The following is a 12,008-nucleotide window of genomic DNA, read 5'->3' as shown; positions in this document are numbered from 1 at the left end:
CAGAGGAGGGAAAGTAAGAAAATATTTCTGGAAATGGAAATAGCAGGTACAAAGGCTTACTGACCAATTTGAAGCAAGGAGTGCATAGTACAACTTGAGAAGGTGGAGAGGAGCCTGGAGAGGGAGGGGTTCAAGCTCAATTTGCGTCCAAATTTTTTTTTGTCATTAGGGTACCAGGAAACAAATGAGGGACTTTTCTGTAGGAAATAATACTATCAAATTGGATTTTAGGAAGATCATGCCACAGTGAGGACAAGCTGTTTCAGAAAAACTCATAATTCCTTGTAGGGCTTTGTCCAAATCATAAGCCCAAAACGTATTTGCTAAATTAAGTAGAATTGAATTGGTTCTATTTAGAAGATCAGCTCTTCAATGTTTTTCATATTACTTCCCTTTATGTAAACTTTTTTTTAATGTTCCTTTGGGATGTAAAATACTTTTGGATATATTCTCTTGCTAAAAAATAGAACATACTGATTTTGTGCAAGAATATCTTGCATTTTTTCATTGCCAAAAAAAATCAAACATTCAGGTACAATTTAATTTTTTTCTGGAAAAATGTTCCAATCCAATATATGTGATAGTCTCTTATTTTAAAAGTATATGTAGTTTTCATTCTTCAATATTATGGGCTTATTCAGCCTTCAAATGGTACTCAGGAATAAATTGGATGTATGATCTGAAAAGATTTCTACTAATGCCTTAGAACTATCTCAAAGTTTTCCTTCTGTTTTTAAAAATTGTATTTATAGGGTGTTCCTGGAGACCCTGGAGCAGTTGGCCCGTTAGGACCTAGAGTAAGTATATTTTCTGTTTTGTGATTAATTTTGCTTCCCGTTAGCTTCAACGTTTTAAAAGCATCTTTCATCTTAAAAGGAGTTTTACTTTAAGCACCAAATTAGAAACCTTGAACCATAAAAGTGGCTATTTCTAAAGTTTTCTCCAGCAGAGGCCATTTATAGAAACATTTTAAAACCATTTTTAGATCCATTATTGAGATAATTTGACATTCTAATGTTATCATAGGGAGAAAGAGGAAATCCTGGTGAAAGAGGTGAACCTGGAATAACTGGACTCCCTGGTGAGAAGGGAATGGCTGGAGGACATGGTCCTGATGGTCCAAAAGTAAGTACCACATTGACCTCCATACTCTAAACAGCTCTATACTGCCCAGCAGGTACTGGATGGTACCAGAAGGAGTTTCACTTGTTTTGCAAGATGACTTGACTTTATCATTTTCTTCTTCAACAAATATTTAATGAGTGCCTACTAGGCTTTTTCCTGGCAAATAAAGAGTGAGCTCAAAAGACTATTCTGTGAGGGAGATGATGGCCCAGGACATATGATGGTACATTCATGCACAAGCACATTCCTAATGCTTTATTTGGACACATTTTATTAAGCACTTCCATGCATAAGTAGAGGAGAGAAATAGAAAAGCACATTTTTTTTTAAAAGCTATTCCTAATCATATGCTCCATTTTCCTTGTCTCTCGTTATACAGCTCTTTCTACACATGTGAAAATATGTCATTTTTGAAGTTTGAAGATAGAATACATTATAAGGGAAAAATCAGCACTCTTTCCTTTTAAGTGCCATTGGTAAAAGATAATGCAGCCAGCTTCAGTATACACAATTGAAGTACAATTTTCCATGAAGCTGTAGCACGAGAGCCCTTATCATCTTCAGGATACAGAGTGATTGAATAAGGTTGACTTTAATTCAACCACTAAATTAACTGAAAAAAGAAAAACTTAGTAACACAGGTTTTCTAAAGAGAGAATGAAATCAACATTTCTTTCCTTTAGATGTAATCTCATCTTTATTAATATCTCTATGATGTTGCCAATAAAGGAAAAAGAGAAAAAGGAAATTCTAGTTTATTTTAATTGGTATTTAATTTTCACTAAAGAAAAAAGCTGGAAGCATAAACCAAAAGTTAAAAATCAAATCTGATTCAATTTCAAATAAACCAACTGGAAGACAACTTTCCCAAATGAAAAATGTAAACATTAAGTTGAACTATGTGAAATTGCTAACATTTAACTGCTATGGACCTACTGAAACAGCAATTTCACATGTTCAGTCTTAACATGTTCACTTCTTGTTTGCCCATTTTAGGGCAATCCAGGTCCAACGGGGACTGTTGGAGACACAGGTCCACCAGGTCTTCAGGGTATGCCAGGAGAAAGAGGAATTGCTGGTACTCCTGGTCCCAAGGGTGACCGAGTAAGTTTGTCTGGCTCATTTATCTATTTATTCCACTTTATTCTTTAGATATTATACTAATAATGATTTTCTTAAGCAGACTTTTCCTTCTACCATTTTGAGTCTCAGGTCACTTTTTCATTTATTCTTCTAATAAATATTTATTAAGAAAATGCACAGTGCCAGGTACTATTCTAGGCTCAAGGGTCACAGCTACAAAGTCAGTTAAGCCCTTGGACTTGTGGAACTTCCTCACAGGTGTGGGAAAGAGATAATTAAATGGATAAAGTATTTTGTTTGCTTTTCCAGGGCGGCATTGGAGAGAAAGGTGCTGAAGGTACAGCTGGAAACGATGGAGCAAGAGTAAGTGAAAGCATATTTTTGTAGCAGGGCGAGGAACCAACCTATGAATATGCCTTAATTTTTCAAAATAAAGTTTATCACATTTCATTGGTAGTCAGGCTTTAGAGAATGATGGTATTTGAGATGTGATGTGGATCAGTCACAGATACTTATTTGCTTACCCTGAATTACTGAGAGCCAAGAGGTAGTCATTGTTGAAAAAATGAAATAAAACACAAATATATTGTGTCTGTGGAATGGTGATTTAAGGGAGTGGGGTCCCTCTTTATTTTTCTCTGTCATCTTTTTATTTCATGTGCAATGTCTATTTCTGTTACAATGCTGATCTAAAGAGCTGGTCTAGACCTCATTCCAGTACAGGCAAGTAGGATTTTATAGCGGCCAAAATGTGTTAAGTATTTCTCAACATACCGTGAGAAAATTACTGCACAGTGACTCATCACGAAAGCTTTTATCAATAAAGAGGCTGAATAAGTGGAATGTCAAGTCATGAAGAATAACTGACACCAAAGCATTGTTTAATATCATGTCAAAAATTGACATTTAACAAAGTTTAGGTCTTCAGAATTAGAATATACTTGCAGTTCCAAGGACAGAGTAGTAGGACAATATATTTTCAGGCATGAACGATTTCCTCATGGAACAGTGGTTTATCACAGTGGCTCAAATGCTCAGCATTTTCTGTAATAGTTCCTGATATTTTGTGAATTTCTCCTGTGTCAGAAAGACATGATTTGCTGTTAGTTATGTTGTGCTCTGACAATAGCAATTGTACCATTAAAAAAAAATCACATTGAGTCACTGTTTGGTACTTCTAATTAAGTAAAATAGAGAAAAGTTTTACCTTAGGGTTATTATCCCTTTATCCTTCTTATGAAAAACTTGGTGCATTACAAACACAAGCTGTTTTAGTTAAAACTAATATTTGATTTAATATTTCAAAAGCAATTTAAGTAAATCTAGAATATTATTTATATCCTACATCAAAAGTATTATGTAATGTATAGTAATATTGCAGGACTGTTTGAAGGAATGTTACATTGACAGTTTAAATCTGAAGTATATACCTTCTGGGCCTGTGAATTGCTAAATGGTAGCCTCGGCACATAAGCAATGACTGCTTTAGTTGTAGTGAAGGCTGTATGTTGTTTTAGAAAAGAGGCAGAACAGAACATTTACTAGAATCTCAAAATAAAGGAAAAATTAATAGCAATAGTGTTCTCTGTATGAACAAAGCATCTGAGAATATAAGTATTGAAGTGAACTTCGTATTTAATCAAATCTTTTAAAGAACTACATTAGGAAAATTAATGGAAGAATGTAAGAACACAGTTTTCTCATGTTCTTGTCAAAAATATGAAATTAAAAGTCATTTTTGTGCCCTAACTTTCTTCATCAATACATACAGAAATTAAATGATGAAAGAATATTTGAGCTGCATATGAAGAGGACAATACCAAATATGGGTAGTGACCTTGTTTTAGGAAGAATTCCCACACTCCAAGTGTAGAGTACCACATTAGCTTCAGTGTAGCTGGGTAGTGACCCTTTTTTCCACTTCAAAAGCAGGTAGAAAATTAAATGTTAGCTGTTTTTGTAATTATAATTTAGGAATATATTATGAAAGAAGAAAAGCCTTTTTCCAATCTAACTCAATCTTCAAAATAGATATTAGCAAAATGAAAGAGGATAAGAAACATAGAAACATTCTTGAAAATAACATTAATTTAGAACTAATGTTTAAAGGTAATTTATGTGTGTATGAGTTGAGTTGGGTGAAAAAGATTGAAACTTTTTGTTTGGATTATCTGGTGGAAATGGTAATGAGGCAGACAGAAAAACTGAAAATATATAGATTATGTCATGTATTGTAGATGATAATTTTAAAAAGTAGACAAGCTCTAAAAATAATCTTTCTTTGTTTCCTTACTGAATTATGGAGATTTCTGTGCATTTCTTCGGTCAATATGCCTATGTTCTATTAATTGACAGGGTCTTCCAGGTCCCTTGGGTCCTCCAGGTCCTGCAGGTCCCACGGGAGAAAAGGTAAGTCATGAATTGTTGTTTTGTGCACTCAGAAGCATAAAAAAAAAAAAAAAAAAAAAAGGATCTTGTGAAAATAGAAAGAAGATCAGTAGGGTAGAGGAAAGGAGGAAGAGAGGAAGATGGGAGGTATTTAGGAGTGAAATTCCTCAGGTTATATTATACAGATGTACAAATACGCCACAGTGAAACCCACTATTCTGTATGATTATTATGCATCATTGTTTTAAAGGTCTGAATGTTGGCTGTTTCATAAACTTTTGAGAAAGAAGATCTCGTAGTTGTCACCCACTATCTACCCACACATGTTGCCCAACATTCTACAATTGTATTATGTTTTGCTTTGGACAATCATTGTCTCAAATCTGCTTTCTAGGGTGAACCTGGTCCTAGAGGTTTAGTAGGCCCTCCTGGCTCCCGTGGCAATCCTGTGAGTAACAATATTTTGAAGCTTTTTATTATATGATTGAGCATTAAAACAACTTATCATTTCCTATCTATCTATCTATCTATGTATCTATCTATTATCTATCTATTATCTACGTATACTTATAGTGATTTCCATACCTACAGGGTTAGGCTACTTATAACATTTACTTTTCTAATTAAACTTTGAAAATTTATCTCTACACAATCTTGTAAGTCTAGGTAGACAGGTTGTTTACTAAGAAATTTCAAAAGACTATATGTTGAGAATTTTGTTCTATGACTACCATCTTTGTACTACCCTTAAAAATCTTCCTCCAGCAATATGTCTAATTCTTTATATATATGCTTCAAAGTACATTGAATTATTAAACCCTATTTAAAAATATTGTACTTGCTTAAAGTATGTGTGGAGCTTCAGTAAATCTTTCTCTTTTTTTTAGGTTCTCGTGGTGAAAATGGCCCAACTGGGGCTGTTGGTTTTGCGGGACCCCAGGTATAATTTTCAAATATCCCCAATTTATAAATTAATACTCCTCTTGTTATAGCAATGAGTTAAAATGTCATTGTCATATTTTTGAAAGTATATTAAAATTTTGAGACGTATATAGTATTTTTTTTTCAGGTTGATTCCCATTTTCAATACAGCTTTTCATAAACTGTCACATAAGTTGATGATTTGCCACATTTGAGTTTACTTATCTAACTGTAATTTCAATAATTTATAGTTTATTTTTTTAACTGTCTTCAAATATTTCACTAAGGTTTTCATTTTTGTTCTACTGTAATTTAATACTGTATACAGAGCACTATTTCACAATATATGACTAAATAATATATTTGTATCAATTAACATTAAACACTTTGTCCATAAATCTTATAATCAGTTGCTCATTTGTGCAATTGCATATAGGGTCCTGATGGGCAGCCTGGAGTAAAAGGTGAACCTGGAGAGCCAGGACAGAAAGGAGATGCTGGATCCCCTGGACCACAAGGGCTAGCAGGATCCCCTGGCCCTCATGTACGTTAAAGAACAAGACAAAGAAAAACAAAATCAAAACCAAAAATGCATAACTTGAGTCCAGTACTTAATGTTTTCTGTGATCATTAAACTAATTGCACTTTACTACAGTAATCTTTTGTTTCTTTCCAACTTAGGGCCCTAATGGTGTTCCTGGACTGAAAGGTGGACGAGGAACCCAGGGTCCACCTGTAAGTTATTTTGATACTCGAGGAATTATGTACAGCTAGTTCCAGTTATCGAATACTGTTTGGCCATGTAAAAGTTAGTCTTCATCAGAAACTATAGTAAGTTATTCCAGGTATCAGCTATTATGTAGAGCAAAACAGACTTGACTAAGATGGAGATCTGGGTTAAAATAAATCCTGTAATCTTGGAGACCCAGCTGCTTCAATGTAAACATAAATAATTTATTACCCAAGTGAATAATATATTACCAAGTAAAGGGGTAAATGAATCATGTCGAAGCACTTAATAAATTTGATTATATAAAATATTATGTTTTTCGCCCTACCTATGTATGTTCAAGATAAAAGAAAAGTTGAAAGGAAAAACAGTGCCCTATCCAACAATTCATCTAGGTTATTTCTCAAAAATGTATAATTCATAAGAAAAAATACATGATCACAACATGGAAGGGAATCTAAAGGCCAAAGTCTTCCTTGAAAAAAAAAAATGGATCTCAGGAAAATATGTATAACTAATTAATATTATGTAACAATTGATCATATAATATTATTTCTTAGGGTGCTACAGGCTTTCCTGGTTCTGCTGGCAGAGTTGGACCTCCAGGCCCTGCTGTGAGTCACTTAGTGATTCAAGTCATTGGTAATGATGTAGTTACACCATAGACAGACTTGATACAGTTGAGTTATTATTTTATTTAATTCCTTACTGACTCGTTGTTAGTTTAACCCCTCCTATTGCAACAATTCATAAGCGTTTATCAAAGCAAACTCATATTTAATAAACCAATATTTCTTGGAGGGCTTATTTGTGAGTCATTTTTAGCCCTAAAGTTTCACAATTATTCCATTTGAGGACTAAATACTAATAGTATTATGTACGTATCATTTTCTTCAGAAAATCGAATCAGAAGTTCAGAAGAATCAATGAAACTTTCTGTAATAAATGTTATTCTGTCATTATAAGAGCAGGTCAGACAGAATAAAATATTAATATTCATAACTAGAACAGAGAAGTGTGAAAAAAATTTCAAAGTAATTTCACCACTCTTTTAATAATGATTCAAAGGGACTTATCTGCAAATGATATTTAGATTTTTCTCCTGGAAATGAATGAATGTGCAGTTGTGCTTTCTTTTGTTTGTTTTATTTAAGTACACTTAATGATTAACAGGAAGACCAACCTGCAGGCTTAGTCACGTGCATTTGAAGCAAGCCCACTGAACCACCCCTCTGACTTGACTTCTGCTCTTCCCTCCGGCTCTTCCTTTCTGTGTTGTACTAGGGCGCTCCAGGACCTGCTGGGCCCATAGGGGAGCCCGGGAAGGAAGGACCTCGCGGGTCTTCGTGGGGACCCCTGGCTCTCATGGGCGAGTGGGAGATCGCGGACCAGCTGGCCCACCTGGTGGCCCAGGAGACAAAGGGGGACCCAGGAGAAGACGGGCAACCTGTAAGGTTTGACATCTTTGTTTCAGACCACCTCCAGTTGAGATATTGCAGATAGAAACCCATAATAATCATGGCCACAGAGAAATATTTAATACTTAAATACTATTCTGTACACATTTAAGTGCATAAAGCTCTATAGATTTTTGTTAAATTTAAAATTCTCTTCTCTAAAAGAAAGTATCTGTATAAATATACAGAAAGTAATGATATAGTTTTCAAAAACTAAATCAGAAAATTATTTTCATTTAAATATATACACACATACATATATTATTGTACTAACAGACAACTGCTTCTAAATATTAATGTGTTTAGTTAGATACTATTTCTTTACTTTTTAAATTTCTTTCTGTCCTTTAAAAGAAAAAAAATATTTTTTGAATAGTTCTCTCTCTTTTTTCAATCAATATTTACATTTTTTAAGGTCATTTTCAACTGATGTGCTGTTTCACCTTTAAATAGAGTTGGAGGCTGTGAATTATAATTTATTGACTGCTCATGTATAGTATGGTTTTGTGAGGCAGAACTTTTTTCATACCCTAAATCTATAATCTGTAATCACTGTAGTGTAAATTCCCTGGATATGGTTTTTACTCTGGCAGAATTTTTAATTAGAATTTATCCTCGATATTAGGGTCCAGATGGTCCTCCTGGTCCCAGCTGGAACAACAGGGCAGAGAGGGATTGTCGGCATGCCTGGACAACGTGGGGAACGAGGCATGCCCGGCCTGCCGGGCCCAGCGGTGAGTCTCTGCAGTTGTCAAGTATGCAAAATAACTTGTGCAGAGAAAATTGATTTTTTTTTTTCTAATGAATAGAGTTAAACAGTCTTGAATGGACTAAATTCTGAGTTATCTCAAGAACCATTTGATCTTAAGTGTCAAATGCTTAACTACCTTTCAAAGTCTTTGAAAAATGTATTTGTTTAACCCTGGGGCTAAAGAAGTAGGCAATAAGGATTTGGATTTTTGGTGACTCTTAAATCTTTCTTCAAAGATTAAAAGAGATCCATGGAGCTAGAGAAGGGGGATAATCTCCTGGTGAGTAGGTAGTGTCTTTTTAAATAAACATGCTTAACAAAAACATCCATATTTCACAGTAAACTATCAAAGGGAAGAAGTAGTTGAGCTGAAGTAATGTTAGAGGTGGATGTGGGTGAATTATCAAGAAGGCCTCTGAAGACAACCTCCTGTTCCCTGGAGGGGGCTTAGAATCTCATATTCTTTGAAGTATGGATGAAAGTTTGATTCAGTATTAGCTTTGAAGAGACTGAATTTTACCACTGAAAGTTTACAATACTTGAGAAAAAATTAATAATGTTTTTATATGGAACGTGGATGGAGAGGTGTACTGCTGGGATCTTGGAATTAAGACATCTGGGTAGAAATCTCAAACCAGTCAATTAGGATTTAAGGGATATCTTATTATTCTCAGAATTGGACCAAGGACCTGAAAGTAAAATTCCTTGATAAGTGAGACTAAAATATCAGAAAACAGTATGATATTGGGGCAGACAAGGAGAGAGTAAAATGGAATGAGTTTATGTTACTAGTGATACAGATGCTAGAAGGGCAGCCAGAATTAACTACATGTGATTCAAACCCAAAAGGCACTCCTGAGCTGCTGGCAAAGAATGCGTTTTAGTCCCTTTAGTATGTCAGGAGGAATGTGAGAAGAAGTGGGTATGTAGCTAAGCATGCATTACAGCGATGTGGGGCATTGTAGGATAATGGACAATTATTGCTATAGAAGAAGGAACTACAGCACCATTTCAGTAATGGAGTCTTTATAGGAATTGGAATTCTTCAGTGTCTTCAGAGGTGGTTGACGTATTATACTTCAATTTCAGGGCACACCAGGAAAAGTAGGACCAACTGGGTGCAACAGGGAGATAAAGGTCCCCCTGGACCTGTGGGACCCCCCTGGCTCAAACGGTCCCGTAGGTGAACCTGGACCAGAAGTGAGTGCCATAGCGAACATTGCTCTTTGTTAGTCTGGGCATGATGAAAATGTATCATTTAGAAACTGATTGCACATATGACATTAAGGAAGCTGGTCAGTAATGTTATTTTGAGTGTACTCCGCTTCCCCAGAGAGTTGGTTAAATGATTGGATAAAGAAGAAGGAACAAATCAGTGTCTGCACTGACCTTCGGCAAGTCTGGAGCTGGGTGCTTCACTGATTTAGCTTTGCTAATTGTTTCAAGGTGAAAGGACACAGCTATTCAGCTTTCCCCCTTGTTATTATTTCATTTGTAATGGGGATTGCCAAGTTTTATGGTGATAGGATTAATATAGCTTCTACAATCATGTTTAAAAGGGCAAAGTAAGTAGAGAATCACTTTGGCTTAAACATCACTATAAGTAACACTAGTGAATGTCATGTTCCTTAGGCTCTTTGAGAGGAAATAAGTTTCAAATAGGCAACTTGAGAAGTTAAAAGTTGGAATATCCTCTGTTCAGCACTTTAGTGAGTGACTCATCAGTCACATTTCTTGAAAGAAATCATCAAGGACTTTTTGAACTATTTTTAAAAATCAAATAACAAAGTTATGGTCCTGAAGAAAATCAAAATATAAGAGGGAGTGTAGACTATCTACTTTCAAATGCAAAGTAGCATTATCTAAATAAGTCATTTGGTTTTAAAACCCTAAGAATATATTATTTGGATAAACTCAAAAAGTAACAAGAAAAACCATTCATTGGTAATGCAAACAAACATAAAACAGCAAGCATGTTATTGTTTATTTATTTCAAGGTATTTGAGAATTTTTTCCTTTTTTAAAAATAAGAACTAGGCAGGAACAATTTTAGATTAAGTAAGACTGTGTTAATTTTACAAGCAATTCAAAGTAATAAAAAAAAATGGTAGAAACCTTTCTTCTACTGAGATTTCCATAATGCTAATTATAGTTTAAAGAAGAGAGGTGTAAGACAGGCTGTCATTTTTCTGACATTAGGATGAGATTCTTTTTCACTACTGCTAATTGGTTTTAACATGTGATTCCTCATAGGGTCCAGCAGGTAATGATGGTACTCCAGGCCGGGACGGTGCTGTTGGAGAACGTGTAAGAACAATGTCACTGATTAAAGCAATCAAGACTCATATAAACCTGAATCCTTTTAATTATAGTTCATTAAAAAAAAACACCCTTTATTCTCATAACTCCAATGCAGCTCTGATTTTTCTGATAGTAACAAACCTTTTTGTAAGGTTGTAAATTTGGAAAATCTTGTAAGTGAAGTGACATTTAAATACATGGCAAATTAAGATGGCATATTTAATTCAAAGCAGGAAAACAAATTACTTTCATCTTTGGTGCAACATAAAGACTTTGGGCAAGGATACGTATGGAGTGTTCTAAATATCAAACTGATTCATTAAAGTCTAAAAGCTGAAATAGAGCTGCATGACATTTAAATTTCTCTACTCACCCCCTAAAGTGAATGACTTATGAGGATATAAGCTTTCTAAGCTTTATCTATTGCATGATTTATTTTAAAATTAGTCTCTGGCTGAACTGAAAATTTCCTTGACTTTATCTGAAGCTCAGTCTCATTTGGAAGTTGCATAGTTGTTTTAGAATATTGGGCCACTGAAGGCAAAAATCACTCCTTACCCCAAAATGTGTTATGATGTAATGGGTTTTCACCTGAAGTTCTCCTCATTAGTCTAATGTACTGTGGAGCCAGGCAGACCTGATATGGAGGCTTGATTCTGAAAGTAACCAGCCATGTGATCTTGAGAAAATTTTCAGCACTGTTGTCAAAATACTTTAAATGTGATTAAAACCTAGGTCATTAGGTACTTTTTTTTTTTTTTCTTTTTTTGCAGTGCTGGGGATGGAACCCAGGGCCTTGTGCAAGGCAAGCACTCTACCACTAAGCTATCTCCCCAGCTCCATTAAAGTACTTTTATGCTAAATAACATGCTTAAAAACTAGCACAGGGTCGGCACTTAAGAACATCCTCACGTTGAAAAAATAGGGAAGTTAGGGAAACCTTGTGCTGACTCCTTTTATCTATCATAACTTTGGGCCTGCATATTCTCTTGGCTTAAGTGGCTTCTCTCTTTGTCAGTATATACATGTAGTGTAGTAACCTTTAAAGATCTTGCTGCAGCACTTCCTGAAATAATTTTGAAAATCTGTAAGCCCTATTCACATTTAAGTTGCTGTCCACCCCCTTTTTTTAAAAATATCACAAGTTTACATAGTTGCAGTGGAGATAATTCTAAATGTAAACTTGCTTTAAATGTTTGAAATTCTTGGGGTTTCCGATTTAGCTCATTCTGTTTATGATGTGTCTGTTCTT

At 34.9% G+C, this 12,008-nt stretch overlaps 1 protein-coding gene across 1 annotated transcript in view; it reads left to right on the top strand.

Annotated features, from left to right (window-relative positions):
• Positions 1-12,008, top strand: part of LOC306655768 (uncharacterized protein) — a 136,079-nt gene that overhangs the window by 110,672 nt on the left and 13,399 nt on the right. Inside the window, 14 exon segments of the mRNA XM_079130385.1 lie at positions 753-797; positions 1,027-1,125; positions 2,122-2,229; positions 2,518-2,571; positions 4,564-4,617; positions 4,991-5,045; positions 5,484-5,536; positions 5,954-6,061; positions 6,199-6,252; positions 6,808-6,861; positions 7,532-7,696; positions 8,330-8,438; positions 9,545-9,638; positions 10,709-10,762. Coding sequence (XP_078986511.1) covers positions 753-797; positions 1,027-1,125; positions 2,122-2,229; positions 2,518-2,571; positions 4,564-4,617; positions 4,991-5,045; positions 5,484-5,536; positions 5,954-6,061; positions 6,199-6,252; positions 6,808-6,861; positions 7,532-7,696; positions 8,330-8,438; positions 9,545-9,638; positions 10,709-10,762 — 1,106 coding nt within the window.

This window comes from Sciurus vulgaris (genome assembly GCF_902686455.1).
Source record: "Sciurus vulgaris genome assembly, chromosome: 3".
NCBI classification, from domain to species: Eukaryota; Metazoa; Chordata; class Mammalia; order Rodentia; family Sciuridae; genus Sciurus; species Sciurus vulgaris.
The sequence above is the reverse complement of the archived record's forward strand: the minus strand, read 5'-3'. Positions and strand labels throughout refer to the sequence as shown.